Here is a 26,779-nt window from a genome sequence, read left to right on the forward strand (position 1 = left end):
GCCCGTAACCCCCAATGGGGTGCCCATAACCCCCAATGGGGTGCCCGTAACCCCCAAAAGGGGGGTGTGAACACCCAGGGGTGCCCCCCAAGCCCCCCCATACCCTCGTCGGGTGCATGGTAGGCTGCCAGGGCATTGAGCATGTCGTAGATGACGTCCTTGATGGGCTCGGGGATGACGGGCAGCGCCGACGGCTTCACCGGCGTCGTCTTCACCAGCTGCACCGCGTTGGGGCCTTTGATGCGCAGGTTCTCGAACTCATCGTCCGAGGCTGCTCCGAGGGCGAAAAGGGGGTGTCAGGGGGGAGAAAGGGGGCGAAAAGGGGGTGTCAGGGGGTGGGGGGACCCCCGTGGGGTCGCACTGAGTGGGGCTTGCTGGGGTTGGAGGCAGGGAGGGGCTGGGGGGGGCTGGGGTTGGAGGGAAAGGGATGGTTGGGAGGATGGTTTGGGGGGGAAGGGACCCATAGGACTCTGTTGGGGGGGGAAAGGGACCCTGAGATCCTGTTTTAGGGGTGAAAGGACCCACAGGAAACTGTTTTGGGGGTGAAGGGACCCATAGGACTCTGTTTGGGGGGGGAAGGGACGCTGGGATCCTGTTTTGGGGGGGAAGGGACCCATAGGACTCTGTTTGGGGGGGGAAAAGGACCCTTGGGATCCTGTTTGGGGGGGAAGAGACCCATAGGACTCTGTTTGGGGGGGGGAAGAGACCCCTGAGATCCTGTTTTGGGGGTGCAGGGACCCCTGGGCCCCCCATATTTAAGATAATGGGAATGCTGTTTTGGGAATAAAGAGAGCCATAGGACCCTGGTTTAGGGGTGAAGGGACCCCAGGGAGCCATAGGACCCCATTTGGGAGTAATGGGATCCCATCGGGAAGCCACAGGGAGCCATAGGACCCCATTTGGGAGTAATGGGACCCCATTTGGGAGCCCCAGGATCCAATCCTGAGGCCCCAGGGAGCCAGAGGACCCCATTTGGGAGCCACAGGACCCCATTTTTGGTGCCCCAGCCCCCATGGGACCCCATTTGGAAACCCCAGGGAGTCATAGGACCCCATTTTGGAGCCATGGGACTCCATTTGGGAGCACTGGAACCCCATCCGGGACCCCAGGACCCCATTTGGGAGCCCCAGGACCCAATTCTGAGGCCCCAGGGAGCCAGAGGACCCCATTGGGAGCCCCTGGACCACATTTGGGAGCCCCAGACCCCATTTGGAAGCCCCAGACCACATTTGGGAACCCCAGACCCCATCTGGAAGCCCCAGGACCCCATTTGGGAGCCCCAGGACCCCATTTGGGAGCCCCAGGACCCCATTTGGGAGCCATAGGAGCCCATTTGGAAGCCATAGGACCCCATTTGGGAGCCCCAGAACCCCATTTGGAAGCCCAGGACCCCATTTGGAAGCCATAGGACCCCATTTGGGAGCCCCAGAACCCCATTTGGAAGCCCCAGACCCCATGTGGGAGCCCCAGACCCCATCTGGAAGCCCCTGGACCCCATTTGGAAGCCCCTGGACCCCATTTAGGAGCCCCAAAACCCCATTTGGGAGCCATAGAAACTCCATTGGGAGCCCCAGACCCCATTTGGAAGCCATAGGACCCCATTTGGGAGCCCCAGACCCCATTTGGGAGCCCCAGAACCCCATTTGGAAGCCCAGGACCCCATTTGGGAGCCCCAGAACCCCATTTGGGAGCCCCAGAACCCCATTTGGAAGCCCCAGACCCCATTTAGGGAGCCCCAGACCCCATCTGGAAGCCCCAGGAACTCCACCGGGAGCCGGCGTTCCCGAGGCCAGGCCTCACCGGTGCCGGAGCCGCGGGGAGCGGGCAGGGCGATGCGGATGCAGCCGGTGGCCACCTCGGTGAAGACGTTGGGGCTGCGGCAGGCGGCGGGCCCCAGCACCCGCAGGATGTAGTTCACTTCCCGGGATCCCAGGCTTCCCGACACCACTCCCGACGTGGTGCTGCCGGCGCCGCTGGTGGCTGCGGAGCGCACCACCTGGGGGGGGGGCAGCAGTGTGGGGGGGGGCACAGCACCGGGGGACCCCCCCATACCCCATCACACCCATCCTCAGTGTCCCCTGAACTGCTCTTGGGAATAGGATCCCTATTCCCCAATCCCAGTGGCCCCCACACCCCCATTCCTTAATCCCTTTATCCCTTACGGTCCCATAGATCCCTTTATCCCTAAACCCCCCCATTCCCCAATCCCCTTGTCCCCCGTGTCCCTTGGACCCCCAATTCCCAATCACAGTGTTTCCTGGACCCCAAATTCCTGATCCCTTTGCCCTCAGTGTCTGCTGGACCCCCAATTCCCCAATCCCATTGTCCCCAGTGTCTCCTGGACTCCCAATTCCTCAATCCCAGTTTCTCCTGGAGCCCCAATTTCCTGATCCCTTTGTTCTTGGTGTCCCCTGGACCCCCATCTCCTCAGTAGCAGTGTTCTTAGACCCCCAATTCCCCAAACCCTTTGTCCTCAGCCCTGCGTAAGACTCCCAATTCCCCAAACCCAGCATCTCCTGGACCCCCAATCCCCTTGTCCCCAGGACCCCAATTTCTCAATCCCAGCCCCCTTATACCCCCAATTCCCCAATCCCAACGTCCCCAGGATCCCAATTCCCCAACCCCCTTGTCCCCAGGACCCCAATTCCCCAATCCCAGTGTCCCCAGGACTCCAATTCCCCAACCCCCTTGTCCCCAGTGTCTCCTGGACCCCCAACTCCTCAATCCCAGCCCCCTTATACTTTCAATTCCCCAATCCCCTTGCCCCCAGGACCCCAATTCCTCAATCCCCTTATCCCCAGGACCCCAATTCCTCAATCCCCTTGCCCCCAGGACCCCAATTCCTCAATCCCCTTGTCCCCAGGACCCCAATTCCCCAATCCCAGTGCCCCCAGGACCCCAGTTCCACAACCCTCTTGTTCCCAGTGTCTCCTGGACCCCCAACTCCTCAATCCCAGCCCCCTTATACCCTCAATTCCCCAATCCCAGTGTCCCCAGGACCCCAATTCCCCAATCCCAGTGTCTCCTGGACCCCCAACTCCTCAATCCCAGCCCCCTTATACCCTCAATTCCCCAATCCCAGTGTCCCCAGGACCCCAATTCCCCAACCCCCTTGCCCGTAGGACCCCGATTCCCCCCTCACCTTCTCCATGGTGTGCCGCAGGGTGCAGGGGTCCTCGATGATGTGCCGGAAGAGGAGGGTGACGAGGGGGGTGAAGCCGGTGAAGCCGGAGCTCTGGGTCAGCCCCAGGATGGTTCTGGTGCTGCGGAGCTCGGCGAAGAGCAGCGCGTGTTTGTGGTGCCGCGTGAGGCGGAGGCACAACCGCAGCGTGGCGTGAAGGGTGTCGGGGTCCACCGGGACCCCCAACATGCTCACGCAGGCCCTGAGCACGGCCGGCACCGCCTCCTCCGCCAGCCCCTTCACCGGCGCCTCGGCCCAGCCCGACGGCTCCTCCGGCGATGGGGAGCACGAGGACGGCGATGGGGAGGATGAGGAGGATGGAGCTGCCGAAGCGTCGTCCTCGGGGGGGGCTTCTGGGGCTGTGGGGAGAGGGAGTGAGGTGGGGGGAGCACCCCCAGACCCAAATCACCCCCCCCCTCAACATACATTCACCCCCCCCACACCAAGTCCTGTGTCCCCTCCATGTGCTGCAGGGATAGGGGGTGACCCCAACAACATGCCAAGCCCCAAATGCCCTGTCTCAATCCCATATCCCACCCCAAAATCCTCCCCCCTTAAAAGCCCCCTATCACCTTGTATCCCACCCCCCGACAACCTGACAAGCCCCGGATCCCCCCCATCAATCCCAAATCCCTCCCCTCATCCCAAAATCCCCCCAATACTGGCCCCTAAAAGCCTCCCCATCACCTTGTGTGTGTGTCCCCCAAGTCCCGTGTAGTGCAAGGACGCTGGGTGTCCCTCAACAACAACATGACAAAGCCCAAATCCCCCCCTTAATCCCAAATACTTCCCCTCAATCCCAAAATCCCCCCAAGATTCCCCCCTAAAAGCCCCCCATCATCCCATATCACACCCCCCAACTCCTGTATCCCCTCCATGCAGTGCAGGGACATGAGGCGCCCCCCAACAACCTGACAAGCTCCAAATTCCCCCCCTCAATCCCAAATCCCCCCATTCCCACCCCCCCAACCCCCTTTCCCACATACCGGGGGGCTCCTCTTTGCCCCTTCCCTCCGGATCCCGGTTTTCCTCGGCCGCCCTCTCTCCGTCCCCCCCGTCCTTCCCGGCCTTGCGGGGGGAGCGCAGCAGCGTCAGCATCACCGGCCGCCTGTTGCCCGTCTCCTCATTCACCTGAACAACAACACCCGGGGACAATGATGGGGTGACCCCCCCGTCACCGCGTGTGCCATAGAGCCATGGTTGGGAAGGATCCCATCCCCTTTCCTCTGGATCCCATCCCCTTCCCGCAGCGCCTCAGCCCACCCACCCAGCTCAGTGTCACCACGAACGTGCTGAGAGCACATCAATCCCAATGTCCTTTTCCCATTTATCCCAGTATCTTTTTCCCCTCGCTCCCAGTGCTCTTTCTCCCTTGATCCCAATATTCTTTCCTGCTCAATCGCAACATCCTTTTCCATTCAATCCCCATGTCCTTCTCCACTCAATCCCAGCGCCCTTCTCCCTTCCATCCCAGCGCCCTTTTCCCTTCCATCCCCATGTCCTTCTCCACTCCGTCCCAAAGTCCTTCTCCACTCAATCCTAGTGCCCTTTTCCCCTCTATCCCACTCTTTTCCCCCTTAATCCCAATGTCCTTTCCCCCCCCCACTCCCAGTTCCTTTTTCTCTCCATCCCAACGTCTTTTCCCCCTCAATCCCAATATCCTTCTCCACTCAACCCCAACATCCTTCTCTACTCCATCCTAGTGCCCTTTTCTCCTCCATTCTAATGTCCTTCCCCCCCGCTCCTAGTTCCCTTTTCCCCTCTCAGCCCCAATATCCTTCTCCCCTTGCTCCCAACGCCCTTTTCCCCTCCATCCCAATATTTTTCCCCCTCCATAGAACCACGGAATGGTTTGGGCTGGAAAGGACCTTAAGATCATCCAGTTCCAACCCCCTGGCACGGGCAGGGACACCTCACACTAAACCACGTCACTCAAGGCTCCATCCAACCTGGGCTTGAACACCGCCAGGGATGGAGCATTCCCAACTTCCTTGGGCAACCCATTCCAGCACTCAGCACCCTCACAGGGAAGAACTTCTTCCTTATACCCAACCTAAATTTCCCCTGTTGCAGTCTGAAGCCATTATTCCTTGTTCTGTTGCCGCAATCCCTGATGAAGGTCCCCCCCAGCATCCTCGCAGCCCCCTCAGACGCTGGGAGCTGCCCTGAGCTCCCCTCCAGGCTCCGCATCCCCAACGCTCTCCCTACGGGAGCTGCTCCACCCCCTGCTCACCCTCACGGTTTCCTCTTGGAGCCCTTGCTCCAGCAGCTCCATGTCCTTGTGCTGAGCACACCAGAGCCGGCCGCAACGCTCCGGGCGAGCTCCCGCGGCGCAGAGGGGCAGCGTCCCCTCCTCCAGCCCGCGCTCCCCTCCCGGCGCAGCCCAGCGCGCGGCTGCTTTCTGCCCCCCGGCACCCGCCGAAGCGCCTCGTGTCGGGCTGCTCCTCACCCGCAGCACCCCCGAACCCGCCCCGGGGCTGCTGCGCCGCCCAGCCCGGCTCCCCGCCGCGGCGCTCACCTGCACCATGGTGGTGAACTGCACGGTGTAGCGGCGGCGCCCGGCGGTGAAGCGCACGCTGGGCTCGCCGGCGCGCCAGGCCGCGTCGATGGTGCTGTTGTTGCTGGCGCTGTAGCTGCACCAGCGCCCCGAGCGGTCGTCGAACCAGCGCCAGTTGTTCCCGCTCGCCTGCAGGTACTGGGGGGGGGGGACATGGACACACAACGGGGTGAGGGAGGGGGGACATCAGTGGGGGGCCCCCCCACACACACACACACAAACACCCCATGTCATGAGCCACTGCAATGGGCATGGGCTGGTTGTGGTACCCCAGGGCATCGTGTGTCACCCCAAGACATCGTGTGGCACCCCAGGATATCATGTGGCACCCCGACATCATGTGATACCCCAAAACATCACGTAACCCCAAGACATTGTGCAGCACCCCAACGCATTGTGTAGTACCCCAGGACATCGTGTGGCACCCCAACATTGTGTGGCACCCCAAAACATTCTGTGGCACCCCAAGACATCGTGCGGCACCCTAAGACATGTCACCCCAAAACATCATGTGGTACCCCAAGACACACTGTGGTACCCTAGGACATCGCGTGGCACCCCAAGACATCGTGGTGCACCCCGACATCGTGTGGCACCCCAAAACATCATGTGTCACCCCAAAACATTATATGTCACCCCAAGACATCATGTGTCACCCCAAGACATTGGGTGGTACCCCAGGACATAGTGTGACACCCCAAAACATCATGTGGCACCCCGACATCATGTGGCACCCCAAAACATCATGTGGTACCCCAGGACATCGTGTGGCACCCCAAGACATCGTGTGGCACCCCAAGATATGTCACCCCAAAACATGGTTTGGCACCCCAGGACATCGTGTGGTACCCCAGAACATAGTGTGGCACCCCAAAACATCGTGTGGCACCCCAAGACATCGTGCGGCACCCTAAGACATGTCACCCCAAAACATCATGTGGTACCCCAAGACACACTGTGGTACCCTAGGACATCGCGTGGCACCCCAAGACATCGTGGGGCACCCCGACATCGTGTGGCACCCCAGGACATAGTGTGGCACCCCAACACATCATGTGGCACCCCAACATCATGTGGCACCCCAGCACATCGTGTGGCACCCCAACATTGTGTGGCACCCCAAAACATTGTGTGGCACCCCAAAACATCGTGTGGTACCCCAGGACATCGTGTGGCACCCCAACATTGTGTGGCACCCCAAGACATTGTGTGGCACCCCAAGATATGTCACCCCAAAACATGGTTTGGCACCCCAAGACATTGTGTGGCATCCCAAAACATCATATGTCACCCCAAAACATCATGTAGCACCCCAGGACATAGTGTGGCACCCCAAAACATCATGTGGTACCCCAAGACATCGGGTGGTACCCCAAGACATCGTGCAGCACCCGAGGGCATCATGCAGCACCCCAAAACATCATGTGTCACCCCAAGACATTGTGCAGCACCCCAAGACATCGTGTGGCACCTCAAAACATCATATGTCAACCCAAAACATCATGTGGCACCCCAAGACATCATGTGGTACCCCAGAACCACATCTGTCCCCCCAGGGTGTCTTAAGTCCCCCCAAGATATGCGGATCACCCCAAGACAGTGTGTGTCACCCCAGGACATCCTGTATCACCCCAGAACCACGTGTGTCACCCCAGGGCCTCCTGTGTCCCCCTCCTAGAGCGTCCTGTCCCCCCCAGTACATAACATGTCACCCCAAGACACAACACGTCACCTCAGGACACCCTGTGTTACCCCAACACATCACGTGTCCCCCCCAGGCATTGTGTGCGCCCCCCCCCAGGACCCCCTATTCCTCCTTAGGACCCCACATGGACCCTCAGCACCCTCTTTTCCCACCCCAGGACCCCACATGCACCCCCCCAAACCATCCCACGTTCCTCCCCAGGACCCTGGGTGTCCCCATGTGTCACCCCAGGACCCCACATGCACCCCCCCAAACCATCCCATGTTCCTCCCCAGGACCCCATGTGGGCCCTCATCACCCCACATGCCCCCCCAGGACCCCACGGGTGCCCCCAAGACCCTGTGGCTGTTGCTGCAGGACCCCGATGTGTGCCCCCCCATCCCTATATCCCCCCCTCCAAGCCCCATAACCCCTCCTCAGAAGCAGATGGGTCCTCCTAGAAGCCGCTGCCTCCATCCAGGAGCCCGTGTCCCATCCAAGGCTGCTCCATCCCCACCCCAGATGCTTCCATGGGTCCCCCTGGCCCCCCCGAACCCCCACCTTGTTCATCTGAGCCCTCCTCTTGGAGGAGACAGCCGTCTTCTCATAGAAGTCAATGAGCAGCAGGACGGGGGTGATCCACCTTTGGAACGGGAACAGGCACAATGGTGTCAATGGGGGGGTTATGGGGGGGTGCTGAGGAGCTTTTGGGGGTCCCCCCCCCTTTCCTTACTTGGGGGTCTGCACCTCCTTGTGCTCCTTGGCAGCTTGCAGGCAGGGCTGCACCACTTCCAGCAGCTTGATGAGGACATCCAGCACGCAGCTCGATTCCACCACGCGAGCACACGGCAGCTTCAGCTCCTGGTTCGGGGGGGGGGGGACACACACAACCACGTGTTCTGAGGGTCAGGAACACCCCAAAACACAACAAACCCCCCGAAACCCCAAAACACCCCCAAAAACACCCCCTAAATGGGTATTCTTTGACCCAAACAATTGGGTTTTATGGAAACGAGCAGCATTAGAAGAACATCGTGAAAGTTAAAGCATAGACAAGAAAATAGAAGGTTCCCCCCCATATATTTTGGGGTCACCCACATATTTTGGGGTCCCCCCCATATATTTAGGGGTCCCCTCTTTGTATATATCGGGGTCTCACCTCAAAAAGAAGAGTAAGCAGAAGGATCCGAGTGGCCAAATTGGAAGCTTGAGGCAAAGTGGCCATTTGGCTGATCCATTCGGACACCGTTTTGGTGTCGCTGGTGGTGAGGGGCAAAGCTGCCTTGATGAGCACATCAGCTGCTTCCCAAACCTGGATTTAGGGATGTCAGAGATGGGGGGGGGCTCCCAGATATCGGGATGAGCACGAAATGAAGGGGGGAAGCCCATAGATCTCACCTGCTTCACCACTTGCTTGAGCACGGAGTCGCGGTAGGCGGCCCCGTTGCGCTTGATGGCCGTCATGATCAGGTCGCACACGCGGTACACGGTGTCGGGAAGCTCATCCAGGAGTTGGGAACAACCCGGGAGCATGGAATCGGTGAAGGCCAAAAGCTCGGCAGCTTCCAAAGGTTCAGCCCCTTCGAATTTCTCCAGGCATTTGGCTTCTTCTTCCTCCTGGCGCTCGCGGGCGCGACGTTCCTCCTCTTCCTTCCGGCACGCTGCCTCCTGCCGCGGCAAAGCCAGAGAGAAGCCACGTTAGGGGTGGGGAAGGGGGTTTGGGGGTGGGAAATGGGGTCCCAGAGGTACAAAATGGGATTTAGGGGGTGGGAAATGGGGTTTGGGGGTGGGAAATGGGGTCCCAGAGGTACAAAATGGGATTTAGGGGGTGGGAAATGGGGTTTGGGGGTGGGAAATGGGGTCTCAGACATACAAAATTGGATTTAGGGGGTGGGAAATGGGGTTTGGGAGGTGGGTAATGGGGTTTGGGGGGTGGGAAATGGGGTTTGGGGGAAGGAAAATGGGGTTTGGGGGGTGGGAAATGGGGTTTGGGGGGTGGGAAATGGGGTTGGGGGGTGGGAAATGGGGTTGGGGGGTGAGAAATGGGGTCCCAGACGTACAAAATGGGATTTAGGGGGTGGGAAAGGGGGTTTGGGGGTGGGAAATGGGGTTGGGGGAAGGGAAATGGGGTCCCAGAGGTATAAAATGGGATTTAGGGGGTGGGAAATGGGGTTTGGGGGTGGAAAATGGGGTCTCAGACATACAAAATGGCATTTAGGGAGTGGGAAATGGGGTTTGGGAGGTGGGTAATGGGGTTTGGGGGGTGGGTAATGGGGTTTAGGGGGTGGGAAATGGGGTCCCAGACGTACAAAATGTGATTTAGGGGGTGGGAAATGGGATTTGGGAGGTGGGTAATGGGCTTTGGGGGGTGGGAAATGGGGTCCCAGAGGTACAAAATGGGATTTAGGGGGTGGGAAATGGGGTTTGGGAGGTGGGTAATGGGGTTTGGGGGGTGGGAAATGGGGTCCCAGAGGTACAAAATGGGATTTAGGGGGTGGGAAATGGGGTTTGGGGGAAGGGAAATGGGGTCCCAGAGGAACAAAATGGGATTTAGGGGGTGGGAAGTGGGGTTTGGGAGGTGGGTAATGGGGTTTGGGGGGTGGGAAATGGGGTTTGGGGGAAGGAAAATGGGGTTTGGGGGGTGGGAAATGGGGTCCCAGACGTACAAAATGGGATTTAGGGGGTGGGAAATGGGGTTTGGGGGAAGGGAAATGGGGTCCCAGAGGTACAAAATGGGATTTAGGGAGTGGGAAATGGGGTTTGGGGAGTGGGAAATGGGGTCCAAGAGGTACAAAATGGGATTTAGGGGGTGGGAAATGGGGTTTGAGGGTGGGAAATGGGGTTTAGGGGGTGGGGAATGGGATTTGGGGAGTGGGAAATGGGGTTTGGGAGTTGGGGAATGGGGTTTGAGGGAAGTAAAATGGGATTTAGGGGGTGGGAAATGGGGTTTGGGACGTGGGAAATGAGGTTTAGGGGTGGGAAATGGGGTTTGAGGAGTGAGAAATGGGGTTTGGAGAGTGGGAAATGGGATTTGGAAGGTGGAAAATGGGGTTTAAGGGGTGGGGAATGGGATTTGGGGAGTGGGAAATGGGGTTTGGGAGGTGGGGAATGGGGTTTGAGGGAAGTAAAATGGGACTTAGGGGGTGGGAAACGGGGTTTGGGACGTGGGAAATGAGATTTAGGGGTGGGAAATGGGGTTTGGGGAGTGGGGAAGGGGGTTCACGGGTAGGAAATGGGGTCCCAGAGTTACAAAATGGGGTTTGGGGGAAGGGAAATGGGATTTGGGGGGTGGGAAATAGGATTTGGGAGGAGTGAAATGTACTCCCAGAGGTGAAAAATGAGGTTTGGGGCATGAAACGGGGCTTAAAAAGTCTGAAACGGGGCTTTGGGAGTGGGAGATGGGGCTTGGGGGGCTTAAAACAAGGTTTAGGGTCTTGAAAGGAGATTTGGGGGGGCATGAAACGGGGTCTGGGGGCACAAAATGGGGTTGGGGGGGGCACAAACCCAAGTTGAGGGGCTGCGCCCCCGGCTCGAGGGGTGCAAACCATTGTTGGGGGGTGGAAAAGGGGGTGTGTGGGGCACAAACCTGGGCTGGGCCCCCCCAGTGTCCCCCCCCAGTGTCCCCCCTACCTCTGGGGACTCTGCCCGCTGGTCCATGGGGATGTCCTGGCCCAGGGACATGGCGATGGCGCGCATCATCTGGTCCTCCTCCGACATGCTCAGGTCCTGGGGAGAGGGCCCAGAGCAGGGATGAGGGGCTGGGGAAGGGGCAGGAGGATTTGGGGGGGGGGGTCCCTTCAAGCCTTTGCACCCCGTTCTTACCCGTACTACACCCCCCATGAGGGGAGGAGGGTGGGTGAGCAGATACTCGGTGGCTTGCTCCATGGTGTTGGTGTTGAGCAGGGCCTCCATAGCGTGCTCCCGGGAGAAGCCCATGTCCATCAGCTGGGGGGGGACACACAGAATAGGGGTATGTGGAGAAACAGGGGTATTGGGGGGACAAGAAGAGGGTTTTGGGGACCAGAAGGTTGTTATGGAGGATCCAAAGCAGGTTTGGAAGGAGCAGAATGGGGTTTGAGAAGACAAGAAGGGTTGGGGGGTGCCAAGAGCACCAGGAGGAGCTTGGGGGGTGCCAAGAGCATCAGGAACACCAGGACATGGCTGGGGGGTACCAACAGCATCAAGAACACCAGGAGAGGATTGAGGGGTGCCAAGAGCATCAGGAACATCAGGACAGGGTTGGGGGGTGCCAAGAGCACCAGGAACACCAGGACAGGGTTCGGGGGTGCCAAGAGCATCAGGAACACCAGAACAAGGTTGGGGGGTGCCAAGAGCATCAGGAACACCAGGAGAAGGTTAGGGGGTGCCAAGAGCACCAGGAATACCAGGAGAAGGTTGGGGGGTGCCAAGAGCATCAGGAACATCAGGAGAAGGTTGGGGGGTGCCAAGAGCATCAGGAACATCAGGAGAAGGTTGGGAGGTGCTAAGAACATCAGGAACACCAGGAGAAGGTTGGGGGGTGCCAAGAGCATCAGGAACACCAGGACAAGGTTGGGGGGTGCCAAGAGCATCAGGAACATCAGGAGAAGGTTGGGGGTTGCCAAGAGCACCAGGACCACCCGGAGGAGCTTGGGGGGGGTCCCACCTGCTGGAGCTGCTGCTGGTTGACCTGGGGCTCCCTCCGGGGCCCCCCCTCCTCGGTGCCCGGCTCCTCCTCGGCGCGGGGCCCTTCGCGCTCCCGGCCCAGGCGCTCCCGGATGAGGGGCTCCCCGCGCAGGATGTGGCACAGGATGGCCAACATGGACTCTGCCATCCGGCCCCCGTACACCTTCAGCGGCCGCCGGTTCCACAGCTGCTTGATGCACGTGAAGGCGGCCTGACGGGATACAATGGGGGGGGATTGGGTGAGAAAGGGGAGATATAGGAGCAAAGGACAAAGATTGAGCAGAAAGGAAGGAAATTTAGGTTCAAAAACGAAGATTTAGGTTCAAAAACGAAGATTTAGGGTAAGAAACAGATGATTTGGGGTGAGAAAGAGGAAATATGGAGCGTATAGAGAGAAGATTTGGAGCATGGGGGAAAGATTCAAGGCGAGGCATGGGAGATATGGAGGGAAAGAAGGAGACGGCGAATGAAAGAAGAACATTAAGGGTGACGAGTCAGATGTGGAATAAGGGGAGAAAAGATTTAAGGTATGAAAGGCGATATTTAGGGTGAAGGAGTAAAGATTTGGGGAGAAGGAGTAAAGATTTTGGGAGAAGGAGTAAAGATTTAGGGTAAAAAAAGGAGACATGGACGGAAAGAGGAAGATTTGGGGTGAAGGAGGAAGATCTAGGCGAAAGAATTTAGGGACCCCCCACCAGAATTGACCCTACGCATCCCATCTCCCTTCCCTCACATCACGTGGGTGCTCCCCCCACGCCACCCCCAAGTCCCCAGAGTCCCCCATAACCTCCTGGGTATGTCCCCAGGTCCCCTCTGCACCCCCTAAACCCTCTTTGCACCCTCAAAACCTCCTCCACAGCCCCCTCTGCACCCCCAAAACCCCATTCACAGTCCCCTCTGCACCCCTCCCAAGCGCTCAGGTCCCCTCTATGTCCCCCCAACCCCTCTCTGTGCATGTCCCCACCTTCTGGGTGACAACGAGGAAGCGCAGGGCGCTGAAGTGGGGTGTCCCATGGGTAGGGGCCTTGGCTGGCAGCGCGTGGGGGGACTCTAGCACCGTGCTGGGGTTCACCATCTTCTCCACCAGCATCAACCACGCGTCCAGGAACTCCCCGGTGCCATCGGGAAGGTCGGGATGCTCCAACCCTTCTGCTACCGGCACTTTGCCCCCCATGGACAGTGCCCAGTTAAAGGTCCTGAGGGGGAATAACGAATACAATGGGGGTGTTAAAGGGGGGTCCCCCTAAATTTGTGCCCCCCCAGGGTGCCATTTAGGGCTGGACTCACTCAAAGAGAGCATTATGGCCACCAGAGCAGAGGAACTTCTGCAGCATGAGGTGATAGGGGAACTTGCGCTCGTCGAAGAGCATGGGAGAGGTGAAGCCGACGGAGCAGATGAAGAAGGTCAGGCTGGGGAGGAAGAGGAGGGGATGGGGGGGGTCAGGCCCCACAGGACACACACAAGGACCCTGCTCCTGCCCTGTCCCAAGGGCAGGGAGACAAGCCCCGCCCACTGGGGAGGAGCCCACGCCCCTTCCCCTTAGCTCCACCCCTCACCCTTGGCCCCGCCCCAAGCCCCACCCACCCCCACCTATCCCAGGTCCTGCACTTCCCTTAGCTCCGCCCCTTACACAAGCCCCACCCCTTCCCCCAGACCCTGTCCATATTAACCCACACCCCCTCCTTTGGCTCCACCCCCTTGCCCAAGCTCCGCCCCTTCTATTTGGCTCCACCCCTTACACAAGCCCCGCCCCTTTCAGCCCCACTCTTCTCTTAGCCCCACCCCTTCTCTCTCCCGACTCCACCCCCGGCCAAGCCCCGCCCCTTCCATGTGGCCCCGCCCCTTCTCTTTCCTTAGCCCCTCCCCTGACTCCAGCCCTACAAGCCCAGCCCCATTTGGCTCCACCCCCTGCCGAAGCCCCGCCCCTTTCAGCCCCTCTCCTCTTAGCCCCTCCCCTTCCCCAGACTCCACCGCTCCACAAGCCCCACTCCTTCCATTAGACACCACTCTGCCTAAGCCCCGCCCCTTTCAGCTCCATCCCAGCCCCTCCCCATCCCTTTGGCTCCACCCCCTGCCCAAGCCCCACCCCTTCCAGCTTCTCTCTTCCCTTAGCCCCTCCCCTTCCCTCGATCCAAGCCCCGCCTCTTCCCCAGACTCCACCCGCCAAGCCCCGCCCCTCCCATTACACTCCACTCTGCCTAAGCCCCTCCCCTTCCATTTGGCTCCACCCCCTGCCCAATCCCAACTCTTCCCTTTAGCTCCTCCCTTCCCCTTTGGCCCCGCCCCTCACCGGAACCGCGGGGTGGGGGTGTACGGGGGGGGCTGCCAGCTCAGCCCCTTGGTCAGCAGCTTGGTGAGGGCCGAGGCGGTGGCTCTGGCCGCGGGGGTCGGGGCGGGCGCCGCGGCGGCCGCGTGGTGGCTGCGGCGCTGCCGCACCGGGGAGCCCACGCACAGCTTCACCAGCAGCCCGAAGAGCTCGGCCAGCGCCCGGCCCAGCCGCGACGAGGCTGCGGCACACACCGGGGGGGTCAGCACAAACACACACAGCCCCCCCTCAAAGGGACCCCAAAATCCAGCCCTAAACCCCCCTCAAAGGGACCCCAAAATCCAGCCCTAAACCCCCCTCAAAGGGACCCCAAAATCCAGCCCTAAAACCCCCCAAAAGGACCCCAAAATCCAGCCCTAAACCCCCCCAAAGGCACCCCAAAATACAGCCCCAAACCCCCCCAAGGGACCCCAAAATACACCCCAAAATCCCCCCAAAGGGACCCTGAAATACAGCCCCAAACCCCCCCAAATGGACTCCAAAATACAGCCCTAAACCCCCCCAAGGGACCCCAAAATACAGCCCTAAACCCCCCAAGGAACCCCAAAATCCAGCCCCAAACCCCCGCAAATGCAGCCCAAAATACAGCCCCAACCCCCCCGAAATGGACTCCAAAATACAGCCCAAAATCCCCCCGAAGGACCCTAAAATACAGCCCTAAACCCCCCTGAGGGACCCCAAAGTCCAGCCCCAAACATCCCCCCCCACACCCCAAAACACAGCCGGGGGACCCCAAAATCCAACCCCAGGGCCCCCCACATCCAGGACCTGAGGACCCCAAATCCAGGCAGTGGGGACCCCAAAACACAGCACCCACCCCCTGGGGACCCCCAAAATCCAGCCCTTGGGGCCCCCACACCCTTGCACACGAGTCCCTTAAATCCAACTTCTTTGGGGCCCCCACCCTCCAGCCTCCCCCCCCCCCAAGCGCTCCAGGGGCTGGTTTTGGGGGTGTCCCGTGCCCCCCCTTACCGGAGAGCAGGGGTTTGATCTGCTTGATGCGGGCGGCCATGGCCGGGGTGATCTTGGCCTTGGCCTTGGGGTCGGTGGCGCTGGGCTCGTCCGTCTCCATGGGGGCCAGAGCTTCGCTCTCCAGCCCCATCCCCTCCAGCAGCCCCTGTGCTGGGGGGGGGTCCCCAGCACCCCCCGAGCCCCCCGGCACTGGGGTCTCTGCTTCACCCTCTGGGGTGGTGGGGGGGGAAAAGGTGAGCACCCCCAAAGTGTTCAACCCACAACCCATAGATACCCCCTTTCCCTCTTTAAGACCCCCCCCAAAGACCCCCTTCTTTTAAGGACACCCCCCCCCAAAGGCCTTCCCTATCCCTAAAGGCTCCTTAATCCCCGCTCCTTCCCTATAGGATGCCCCCCCCTTCCTCCTGAAGGCCCCCCTGAATGACCCCCCCATTCCTTAAGACCCTCCAAAAGACCCCCCCCATTCCACTAGACAGCCCCCCCAAACACCCTCCCTTCTCTTAGAGACCCCCCCATTACTAAGCCACCCCCCCAAAGATGCCAATTCTGCTATAGGACCCCCCTTTTCCCCCCTAAAGACTCCCGCTTCTCTTAAAAGTACACCCCCTCCTTTGCCCCACTAACCCCCCCCAACCCCTTCCAATAGAAAGACCCCCCAAAACCACCCCCCCATTCCCCTCTGGCCCCCCCCATTCCCCTCTGGCCTCCCCATCCCTACCTGCCCTCTTCCCGCCCTGGGGGGGGCTGGGGGCTGCCTTCTCCTCCTTGGGCACCAGCTTCTGCATGTCGGCCTGGCCGAACTCACACCCTGGGGGGAGGCTGGGGGGGGGGGAATGGGGGGTCACTGGGGTGCCCCATGGCGGGGGGGGGGCCCTTGACACCCCAAAGGCCCCCCCCACAATATCCCATAGGCGTAGGGATGCTCCTCTCCATTCATTTGCACCCCCCAACCCTTCCCGGCCCCCCAAGATCCTCCTTGACCCCCCCAGAATCCCCCTTAGACCCTCCTCAACCCCCCCCAAGACTCTCCCCATGCCCCCCCAGCACCCCATAGACCCTCCTCAACCCCCCCAAACCCCTCCATGACTCTCTCCATGCACCCCCAAGTCCCCCATAGACCCACCTCAACCCCCTCCATAGACCCTCAAGCCCCCCACTCCCCCCAGACCCTCCCTGTGCCCCCACAGACCCTCCTCAACCCCCCCCAAGACCCTCCCCATCCCCCCCCAGCACCCCATAGACCCTCCTTAACCCCCCCAAACCCCTCCATAGACTGCCCTTAACCCCCCCAAACTCCTCCATAGACCCTCCTTAACCCCCCCAAACCCCTCCATAGACCCCCAAGCCCCCCAAGACCCTCCCCATGCCCCCCCAGCACCCCATAAACCCTCCCTAACCCTCCCCAAACCCCTCTGTAGACCATCCTTAACCCCCCTAACCCCTCCATAGACCCTCCTTAACCCCCCCAAACCCCACCACAGACCATCCTTAACCCCCCCAAACCCCTCCATAGACCCCCAAGCCCCCCAAGACCCTCCCCATGCCCCCCCAGCACCCCATAAACCCTCCCTAACCCTCCCCAAACCCCTCTGTAGACCATCCTTAACCCCCCAACCCCCTCCATAGACCCTCCTTAACCTCCCCAAACCCCACCATAGACCATCCTTAACCCCCCCCAAACCCCTCCATAGACCCTCCTCCCCCCCCCCCCCGCCCCAAGCGCCCCCCCGCACCTATTTGGGGTGCAGAGGGAGAGCAGCACCGTGCTCTCCCACACCAGGGAGCAGTAAAGCTGACTCAGCTTCCCCAGCACGCTCAGGCCCAACTGGGAGCCCCACTGGTTCACCGAGATGGCCCGGATCTCACTCTGGGGGGGGGGGGGGAACAACAAAAGGCCACATTAAACCCCCCCATAGCCATGGGTACACCCCCAAAATGGGGTGTATGAGGGGGGCACACCTCTCTTTACCTGCCCCACGCGGCACGTGTGGACGAACATCATGATGTAGGCATGGGCGGCCGTGAGGGCGTGCAGGAGGGGGGTGGCCTGGGCCGAGAGGGTGGCGTCGGGGACGCTGCCGGCCCCCGCCAGCTCCCGCAGCAGCACCGACCCCCCCGGAGCCTCGATGGGCCGGTGCAGCGGCTCCAGCGCCGAGAGAACGGCCTCGAGCTGCAGCAGCCCCTCCTGCAGCACCTTGGGCTCGTGCGACAGCGTCTGCGGGGCCGGGGGGGGAAAGGGGAAAGGGAAGGGAAGGGGGGGAAGGGAAGGGAAGGGGGAAAGGGAAGGGAAGGGGGGAAAGGGAAGGGAAGGGGGGAAAGGGAAGGGAAGGGGGGAAAGGGAAGGGGGGAAAGGGAAGGGGGGAAAGGGAAGGGGGGAAAGGGAAGGGGGGAAAGGGAAGGGGGGAAAGGGAAGGGGGGAAAGGAAAGGGGGGAAGGGAAGGAAGAGGGGAAAGGGAAGGAGGAAAAGGAAAGGGAAGGGGGAAACAAAAGGGAAGGGGGGAAAGGAAGGAGGAAAAAAAACAGCTTAATATTTGGAAGCAAACCCTCAAAATTTGATAGGGGAATCAAAATTTGGGGGGAAATATAAAATTTGGATAGAAATACATGAAATCTGGCAGGAGAACCTTCACATTTGCAGAAAAAAACAGAAAAATCCGAGAAAACCCCAAACAAATCAAACTTCTAATTCAGAGCAGAAAGAAAATTGGGACAAAAGGAAATGAACCTGAGGGAAATCCTGAAATTGGGAGGAGAAAACTTCCAAATTTGATGGGAAACCTCAAAATTTGGAAGCAAAACCTTGAATTTGGGCAGGAAATTCTCCAAATTTGGAGGAAAATCAAAAAAATCCAGCAGAGAAAATCAAAAAGAAAATGGGAATTATGGGAATTTCAAGAGACAAATCCAAATTCAAAGGGAAAAAGTTGGAATTTGAAGGAATGAGAACAGGAAAATTGAAATTTAAAGGAAAAAACTGGAACTTAGAGGGAAAAATTCACATTTCCCCTTTTTGGGAAGTTCTCCCTTCCCCTTTCTGGGACCCCCCCCCCGCTCCTTTACGGGGTGTTCCCCCCATTCCCATACCAGGATGGATTTGCAGACCCCCGCCACGGCCTGGCAGGCTGCGGACGTTGGGAAGTCAACGGGCAGGTTGGGAAGGCCCAGGATGGTGACGAGGGGCCGCAGCCCCCGCTGCGCCACGAACTCCTGGCAGTGATCGTCCGTCGTGTTGTTGCTGAGGATGGACTCCACGAACTTCATCTGGGAACCAGGGAATTCGGGGGGGGGGGGGGGTGAAAAGGAGGAATTGGGGGGTTTGGGGAGTCCAAACATCCCAATGACCCCCTAAAGTGGGGGGGAACCCACTGTTTCCTCACCACGTTGAGGATATAATCCATGAGGGGGATAGGGATTCGCTCCTCGGTGCCCACCACCCTGAAAGCAAAGAGAAAGGGGGACATTGAGAGTGTGTGTCCCCCCCCAAAATGTCCCTTCTTGTGTGTCCCCCCCCCCGCGATGCTCACTGCTGGCTGGGCTCGGCCTCGCTCTGCTGGGTAGCACTGAAGCTCTGCATGGCCTGAACTTCTTCCTCCTCCTCATCCTCACTGGAGGCTTCCTCAGCAGCGTGGGGGGAGCGGGGCGGGGGGGCTGCTGCTGTCCCATCCGCTTTCTGCATCGAGGGCTTCTGGCAGATGTATTTGGGGTCCCGGCCCAGGCTGCAAATCTCCTCTAAAAGCTATAGGAAAGGGTTAAGTTTAGGGAAGGGGGGGTCTTCTTTAAGAAGGGGGGGGTCCTGGTACCCCCAAGTGTCCCCCCCCAATTTGTCACCTTGATGATGGCGGTGGTGGCATCGGTCTTGAGGGTGGGTTGGTGCCGCATCAGCTCATCCACAGCGCTGCCCAGGTTGGAGGCTGTGTCTCCTGGGGGGGGGGGGGGGAAATAGAGGAGTTATGGGGGGGTTCCCTGTTAGAAAACACAAGGGGGGGTCCCCAAAATAGAGAGGAGCAGCCTAAAAGTGATAAACAGCCAACAGCAAGTGTGTTAATGGGAGCGGGATAGTAATGGTGGTGAGGGGGCTCCTCCTTGGTGTAGAGATCAACCTCCCAATGGGATCAAGAATCATGGAACCAAGAATCATGGGATCAAGAATCATGGAACCAAGAATCATGGGATTCACCAGGTTGGAAAAGACCTTTGGGATCATCAAGTCCAACCTTTATCCCAAGGCCACCACTAAACCCTGGCACTAACAGCCTCATCTATGTGCTTTGGGAACACTTCCAGGGATGGTAATTCCAGCTCTTCTCCCTGTTCCAATGCCTGCCCCCCCCCCTTTTGGGGGATAACCTCTTCCCAAGCTCCATCTAAGCCTCTCCTGGTGCAACCTGAAGCTGTTTCTTCTTATCCTATCCCTTGGGAGCCCCCTCCTGGCTCCATCCTCCTGTCAGGCAGTTATAGAACGCAATGAAGTCCCCCCTGAGCCTTCTCTTCTTCATTGAACCCCCCCAGGTCCAGGAGCTGTTCCCCATCACACTTGTGCCCCAGGCCCTGCTCCAGCACCTCAATGTCTCTCTTGGAGCGAAGGACCCAGACCTGAACACAGGATTCAGGGTGCAGCCCCCCCAGCACCCAACCCAAGGGGACAACCCCTGCCCTGGCCTCATCCCCATCAGCACCCCCAGCTCCTTCTCCACGAGGAGCCCCCCAGCCGAGCCTGGAGCGCTCACGGGGTTGTCATGACCCAAACGCAGGAGCCAACCCTTTGATGGTTGAACCTCAAAGCCCCCCCCCAAAGCAAAGGGACCCCCCCAAGGCTCACCCAGGGGGTCGGAGCTGCGCCGCCGCCGCATGGCCGGGAGGTAGTCGGGGGACAGCAGCACCTTGAAGAGCCTCTCGAAGGGTTGGCACTGCACGAAGGACTGGAGCCCGCGGGCGTTGAGGCAAAGGGCGCTGAAGACGTTGGGCAACGAACCCAAAACCTCGCGAGTAGCCGGGACCTTGGGTAGGGGGTGGAAATCAAAGCATGAACATGGAGCAACCCCTCTGGATAGTGGGGAGAAGGGAAAGGGGGGGACGTGGGGACGCACACTCACATCCTTGATGAGCAGAGCGTGGAGCATGACGTCGGTGAGGCCGTTGTCCTGCAGGGAGGAGAGCAGCGAAGGCTCCTGGAACACGAACACCGTCACCACCTCGGTCGCTGCGGCGGGAGGAGAGAGACGGGGGGCACTGAGGAGGGGGGGGGCGGCTGGATTTCCTTTTGGGGGGGTTGGGGAGGGTCCCCCGCATCCTTCCCCCCCGCCCCCCCCAAATCCCTCTTTAAGGTTTGGGGGGTGAAGCTCACCCAGGAGGAAGAGCGAAGGGCCGTAATACTCGGCGTTGCTGATGATGTGCTTCAGGGAGGTGGGCAGCGAGCCGTCCATCACTTCATTTGGGGGGGCCATATAAAAAGGGGTGAGGAGGTGATGCCCCCCCCCCTTTTCCTTGATGATGGGGGACACTGGGGGACACTCACCGTGGCGGATACCATCGGAGAAAGCGGGATCTTGGATGGCTTTCTTAAGGAAATTCAGCATGGATTTGAGCAAGGCGGCGCGTTGCGGGATGCACTGGACTCCTGGAAGGGGGGGGGACACCCATAAACGTGTGAGCCCCCCCACCCCGTGGTGTCCCCATTGTCCCCAATGTCAAGGTGTCACGTACCCCCGCGTGGGGAGGAGGTGGGGGCAGTGCTGGTGCTGGGCACAGCAGAGCTGTTTGAGGAGGGTGCTGGATCCTGACGGGCTTCGGCCGAGGGACCGGGGCTGCTCTCCATGGCCACGTCTGTCACTATGGGGGGGACACGGATGTTGAGGGGGGTGACATCAATAGGGGTGTCACCCCCTTTCTGTCTCTCTCCTCACCTTCCATGTCCGTCTCCATCTCCTCGCCCTCAGGGACGGTGGCAGCCGGGGGACGCTGCACCTTGGGCTTGATGACGAAGGGGCACTCGCAGCGGCACAGATCCACCTCGTGCTTGGGGAGGGGAAAGATCCTCAGCACCCCCAAAAAGACACCCAGGGGACCCCAAAAGCGGGGTGAGGGGATGTGGGGGGGCTACCTCGAGGCGGTAGATGAAGATGGAGAGGCCGCTGTGGGACTGGAAGGCTGCCATGTCCAGGTTGGTGATGAGATCCACCACCCGCACGGCTCGGGTGACGAAGGTGATCTGATCCTGCTCGTCCCCCAAGAACTTGATCACCTTTTTGGGGAGGGAAGAAAGCAACAAAAAGGATTTAAAGGGGATCCCCAAAACACTGAGGGACCCCCCCAACCCATGAGTGTGGCTCAGAGCTCACCTTCAGCAGCGCTTCCATCATGCCACAGGACACCAAAGCCTCACCGCCCGCGTCGTAACTGGCCAAGTGGTAGAGGAAGGAGAAGAGCGCGGTGGCAAACTGGTGGGGATAGGGCTCCATGGAGGGGTCTGGGGGGGCAGGAGGCTGTTAGGGTGGGTTTAACCCCCCCAAAATCATTTAAAGGACCCCCCCCCCCATCCCATGGGGCTGTCCAGGAACCCACCGATCATGGCTTGGATGCAGTTGCGGACCAGGACGGGGAGGAAGCCGTGGTAGGAAGCGGTGCCGGTGCAGTCGATGATGCTGCTCAGCTTCGGGGTTCGCTCCAGATGGACGATAGAGGTGAGGGTCCGTAAGGAAGCTGCTTTAATATCCTGGGGGGGACACACACAGGACAGGGAGTGAGGCTGGGGATGGTTTTGGGGGGGTCTGGGGGGGTGAATTTGGGGTTCATCCTCACCATAAGCTGCTTGTCAGTGATTTGGAGCACATCCACCAGCTCTTCGATGAGGCCGTTGTAGAGGATGCTGTTGGCTGACTCCTGCAGAGCATTGGAGTACACTGCGAAGGAAAAGGGGGGGGTCACCTAAAGAAACCCCCCTAAAACCATCCCCCCCCAATTAAAACAACCCCCCCTCTAATTAAAATCCCCTTCATTAGCTCTCAGGAAGCCCCTACCCAGGATGGAGATGGCGTGGAGCCGCGCTTGCACCGCTTGCAGCCGCTTCTTGTGGTTGGAGAAGCCATGGGCCAGGCGAATGTGGGTGAACAGGAGCATCTAGGGGGGGTAAAAAGGATTTGGGGGGGGTCAGGAAGGATTTGGAAAGGTCACCACAGTGTGTCACCCCCCAAAACCCCTGGGTGCCCCCCCTATTCTTGCCCCACTCACTTGCTTGTCTTTGGGGATGCTGTACATCTTGGTGAGCGACTCCATGATCTCCGAGGGGCTCTCTGAAATCTGGGGGGGGGGCACGGAGAAAATGGGGGTGCAGAAGGAAAAATGGGGGTGCAGAGGGAATAATGGGGGGGGTGGGTTGGGGAAGGGGCTCAATCTGAAGCAGAGCCCCCCCCAAATCAACGCTGCCCCCCCCAGAACACTCACCTTGTCCAGCTGCTCGATGTGGATGTAGTGTAGGGTGGTGCTGGTGGCCTATAGGGGGGTCGGGGGGGGGTTACGAGGGGCCCAGTGTTCTGGACCCCCCCCACCATGTCCCCAAATGTCCCCAAATGTCCCCTGTCACTCACCCTCTTGTCCACCTTCACCTCGACGCCTGGTTCAGCATAGAACTCGAAGTGGAGGGTGGTGGCACTGGGGGGGTACTTCTGGGGGGGGGACACACATAGGGGTGAGAGGGGACAGTGGGGTCCCCCCCCCTGCCGGGGGCTGGGGTGACAGGATGAGGAGTGGGGACATGAGAGGGGTGACAGGACCAGGGCCGTGAGGACACAAGAGGGGTGCCACAATGGAAGTGGGGGACCCTACGATGCAATAGGGGTCACAGAATGCTGTTGGGGGCTCCCAGGACATGACAGGGGGTGACATGAAGGGAGAGGCCACTTTGGGGGGACCCCAGAGCACCCCAACAGGACATGGGGCAGCAGGGGGAACCCCAGCGCATGACAGAGGGACACGGGATGGTGTTGGGGACCCCAGGGTGTGACAGGGGGACACAGGATGGGGTTGGGGACCCCAGAGCGTGACAGGGGGACACAGGATGGTGCTGGGGTGTCACAGGCGGACACAGGATGGTGTTGGGGACCCCAGGGTGTGACAGGGGGACACAGGATGGTGTTGGGGACCCCAGGACATGACAGAGGAACACAGGATGGTGTTGGGGTGTCACAGGCAGACACAGGATGGTGTTGGGGACCCCAGGGTGTGACACGAGGGGCCAGGCCACATTGGGGGCACCCCAGAGCACCCCAACCCCGCCGCTCACCAGCATGTGGAGGTCCCGGCAGCACTCGGCCAAACCAAATCCATTCTCTTTTCCTCCCCAACTCTACATGGAAACGACATAAAAAAACCCCCCAAAATCAACCCAAAGCGTGAAGAGCACATTGGGGACACCCCAAAAAAGGGGGTTCCCCCCCCAAACTGACCTCAGCCAGGTGCTGGAGGCGGGACAGGAGGGGGCTCCTCTTGTCAGAGCCCAGGCGGGTGATGTAGTTGGAGCGCTTGCTGAAGACGTAGAGCAGGTTGAGCACGGCCAACACCACCTGCATGTCCGAGGAGGCCAACAGCGTCGTGAGGTGCTGCGGAGGGACAGGGGACAAGGACACGCCGTGAGGGACGTGCCCAGGGTCCCCGCGACGTTCCAAGTGTCCCGAGTGGGAGAGATGTGGATCTGATGGGGAAGGAATGGGCTGATGGGCTCAATGGGTAAGTGATGGGTGAGGAGTGGGGGGTCTCAGGGGGTGGTGATGGGAGGGATCCGGGTCAATGTGGTGGTTGGGGATGTGGATAGTGGGATTGACAGGAAAGGATACTGGGATTGAAAGGAAAGGATACTGGGATTGAAGGAAAAAGAGCGCTAGGATCAAGGGAACCCTCAGCATGTTTGTGGTGATGCTGAGCTGGGTGCCTGGGTTAATGTGATGCAGGGAACGGATGGGATCCAGACAGAAGGAATGGGATCCAGAGGGGAGGGATGGGATCCAGAGGAAGAGGATGGGATCCAGAACAGGAGGATGGGATCCAGAGGGGAAGGGATGGGATCCAGAAGGGAGGAATGGGACCCAGAGGGGAAAGGATGGGATCCAGAGGGAAGGGCATGGGATCCAGAGGAAGAAGATGGGATCCAGAGGAAGAAGATGGGATCCAGAAGGGAGGGATGGGACGGGATCCAGAGGGGAGAGGATGGGATCCAGAGCAAGAAGATAGGATCCAGAAGGAACGGATGGGATCCAGAGGGACCTAGAGAGGTAAGACCCTGAGACCCTCATGGAGTTCCACCCAGCCAAGAGCAAGGTGCCGCCCTTGGGGCAATCCCAGCCACAGGTCCCGGGTGGGAGAAGGGATCCGGAGCAGGATTTGGGGGGTGCTGGGTGAGGAGAAGCTCCCCATGAGCCGGCTCCAGCGGGTGCTTGAGCCCAAGGAGGGGGAGCAGCAGGTCCTGGAGGGGATCCTGCCCCCCTGCTCTGCTCTGCGGGACCCCACGGGGAGAACTGGGGCCGCTTCTGGTGCCCCCGATGGAAGGAGGACGTGGAGCTGCTGGAGGCCACAGGGATCATCCAGGAGCATCCATGCGGAGCCAGGCTGGGAACATCCAGGAGCTCAGAGCAGCTCCCAGGGGCTGACGGGGGCTCCGGGCGTGCTGGAGGGGGCCCTTCAGCAGGGACTGGGGGGGCAGGACACGGGGCGATGGGTTCCAACTGGAACAGGGGCCGTTTAGCCTGGATCTAAGGAAGTTCTTCCCCATGAGGGCACTGGGATGGGTTGGGCTGCCCCATCCCTGGCGGTGCTCAAGGCCAGGTTGAACCAATGTGTCCACGGCTGGACGTGGATGATCCTCAGCTCCTCCCCCCCCACAACCACTCTGTATGCGCCCTGTCCCCCCCCCCCAGCACCCCGGGGCCCCCCCCAAACCTCGATGGAGCTGTAGAGGTGGCGGGAGAAGCTGTACTCGATGAGCAGCGCCGTGAAGTTGAGCAGAGCCAAGAGAAGGGCCTTGAGCTGCTCCCGCTCGGGCCGGTCGCAGGCCAACATCCAGGACATGTTCTCCACCGGCCGCCCGGCTTCCGCCAGGATCCCGTCGAAGCGATCCAGGAGATCCACCCAGTGGTACAGCTCGCACTGGGGGGGGGACACGGGGGGGCTACTGCTGACCCCCTTACAGCTTGGGGGGCAAGAGAAGGACCCCCCCCCACCCCATCCAATCCTATTACATGCGGTGGGGTGACCCCTATTCCCAACTCAATGGGTGGAAACAGGGTCCTGCACCCCCTCCCTGCTATTTTGGGGGACCCCCCCTTGGGGTTTTGGGGGGGCTCCCTGCTGTTTGAGGGGGGTTGCTGTGGAGTTGTGGGGCTTTGCAAGGGGAGAGACTGAGACCCACAACAGCCCCAGGGCGACGGAGACAGTGGGGTGCCCCTTTTAGGGGGGCTGAGGGGAATTGGGGTACCCGCCCTTGGGGTTTTGGGGGGGCGGGGGGGTCCCCCCGTGCTATTTTAGGGGGACTGTGTAAAATCGGGGTGTCTCTTTTCAGGGGAGCAGAGAAAAATGGGGGTGCCCCCTATTACTCTGGGGGTGTCCTCCATCATTTTAGGGGGGGGTGTAGGAGAACTGGGGTAGAAACAAAAAGAAGCTGCCCATTTTAGGGGGGCTACGGAGAAATTGGGGTACCCCCTTGGTGTTTTGAGCTGCTAGAGGGTGCCCCCCCCATTTATAGGGGGCCTGTGGGGAAAGTGGGGTGCCTCTCTGGCATTTTAGGGGAAAATAAGCACATCTTTCACTGCTTTTGGGAAGCCTGAAGAGGAACTTCAGGGTGCCCCCCCCATTTTATGGGTGCCGTGGGGTGCCCCCCCCATTGTGGGGGGACTCCAGAAGCAATCCCCCCCCATCCCAGCGACCACTTTGGGGACCCCCTCACTGTCACTGCAACAAGCTGGCGCCGAGCCTATTAGAATTTAGGAGCCCCCCCCCTATTTCGGGGTGCCCCCCCATTATTGCCCCCCCCCTCGCACCTTCCCAATGTTCCATGTCTTGATCTGCTGCAGCTCAGCCACCAGCTGCTCATCACCACACGCCTTCAGCTTCTCAATGAGGGCCCGGCAGTCAGCGGGCTGGGGGGGGGGACACACATAATGTCACTCCATACCCCCCCCATGACACCCCCCCCCCCCCAAAAGCACCCCCAAACCCCCCTCACCGCCTCCGTGGGGGTTTTCTTCAGCTTCGTCCGATCCACTTTCATCTTGGGGGGGGGGGGGGGTTTGTCCTCTCGCTCTGCCTGTGGGGGACCCCGACCCGCAGGTGATGAGGGGGGGGGCGTTGTGTCCGTGTCCCCCCCCCGCCCCACGTGGTGCCGGTGGGACTCGGTGTCCCGGCGGGCG

The 26,779-nt window shown here is 60.1% G+C and overlaps 1 protein-coding gene across 3 annotated transcripts in view; it reads right to left on the reverse strand.

Moving 5' to 3' along the window:
* Window positions 1-26,671, reverse strand: part of HUWE1 (HECT, UBA and WWE domain containing E3 ubiquitin protein ligase 1) — a 62,145-nt gene extending 35,474 nt beyond the window's left edge. For all 3 annotated transcript variants that reach the window (XM_030475399.1, XM_030475400.1, XM_030475397.1), the window contains exons 1-42: window positions 26,596-26,671; window positions 26,411-26,509; window positions 25,314-25,520; window positions 23,828-23,980; window positions 23,665-23,727; window positions 22,970-23,047; window positions 22,827-22,874; window positions 22,614-22,682; window positions 22,403-22,502; window positions 22,185-22,285; window positions 21,948-22,098; window positions 21,725-21,852; window positions 21,487-21,627; window positions 21,290-21,401; window positions 21,090-21,215; window positions 20,902-21,003; window positions 20,731-20,811; window positions 20,480-20,586; window positions 20,206-20,383; window positions 19,215-19,306; window positions 18,911-19,122; window positions 18,764-18,821; window positions 18,471-18,647; window positions 17,356-17,601; window positions 17,120-17,253; window positions 16,105-16,205; window positions 15,387-15,596; window positions 14,379-14,595; window positions 13,375-13,497; window positions 13,052-13,283; window positions 12,068-12,298; window positions 11,245-11,367; window positions 11,053-11,148; window positions 8,821-9,090; window positions 8,582-8,734; window positions 8,156-8,283; window positions 7,984-8,065; window positions 5,700-5,876; window positions 4,168-4,312; window positions 3,143-3,540; window positions 1,801-1,996; window positions 104-271 (exon numbers count right to left, since the gene is read on the reverse strand). In XM_030475399.1, the coding sequence (XP_030331259.1) occupies window positions 104-271; window positions 1,801-1,996; window positions 3,143-3,540; window positions 4,168-4,312; window positions 5,700-5,876; window positions 7,984-8,065; window positions 8,156-8,283; window positions 8,582-8,734; window positions 8,821-9,090; window positions 11,053-11,148; window positions 11,245-11,367; window positions 12,068-12,298; window positions 13,052-13,283; window positions 13,375-13,497; window positions 14,379-14,595; window positions 15,387-15,596; window positions 16,105-16,205; window positions 17,120-17,253; window positions 17,356-17,601; window positions 18,471-18,647; window positions 18,764-18,821; window positions 18,911-19,122; window positions 19,215-19,306; window positions 20,206-20,383; window positions 20,480-20,586; window positions 20,731-20,811; window positions 20,902-21,003; window positions 21,090-21,215; window positions 21,290-21,401; window positions 21,487-21,627; window positions 21,725-21,852; window positions 21,948-22,098; window positions 22,185-22,285; window positions 22,403-22,502; window positions 22,614-22,682; window positions 22,827-22,874; window positions 22,970-23,047; window positions 23,665-23,727; window positions 23,828-23,980; window positions 25,314-25,520; window positions 26,411-26,509; window positions 26,596-26,640 (6,058 nt within the window). In that variant the 5' untranslated portion in view covers window positions 26,641-26,671. The remainder of the gene's footprint in view (window positions 1-103; window positions 272-1,800; window positions 1,997-3,142; window positions 3,541-4,167; window positions 4,313-5,699; window positions 5,877-7,983; window positions 8,066-8,155; window positions 8,284-8,581; window positions 8,735-8,820; window positions 9,091-11,052; window positions 11,149-11,244; window positions 11,368-12,067; window positions 12,299-13,051; window positions 13,284-13,374; window positions 13,498-14,378; window positions 14,596-15,386; window positions 15,597-16,104; window positions 16,206-17,119; window positions 17,254-17,355; window positions 17,602-18,470; window positions 18,648-18,763; window positions 18,822-18,910; window positions 19,123-19,214; window positions 19,307-20,205; window positions 20,384-20,479; window positions 20,587-20,730; window positions 20,812-20,901; window positions 21,004-21,089; window positions 21,216-21,289; window positions 21,402-21,486; window positions 21,628-21,724; window positions 21,853-21,947; window positions 22,099-22,184; window positions 22,286-22,402; window positions 22,503-22,613; window positions 22,683-22,826; window positions 22,875-22,969; window positions 23,048-23,664; window positions 23,728-23,827; window positions 23,981-25,313; window positions 25,521-26,410; window positions 26,510-26,595) is intronic.
* Between the last annotated feature and the right edge of the window lie 108 nt (window positions 26,672-26,779).

Source organism: Strigops habroptila, unplaced genomic scaffold (assembly GCF_004027225.2).
Source record: "Strigops habroptila isolate Jane unplaced genomic scaffold, bStrHab1.2.pri NW_022045636.1_ctg1, whole genome shotgun sequence".
Classification (NCBI taxonomy): Eukaryota; Metazoa; Chordata; class Aves; order Psittaciformes; family Psittacidae; genus Strigops; species Strigops habroptila.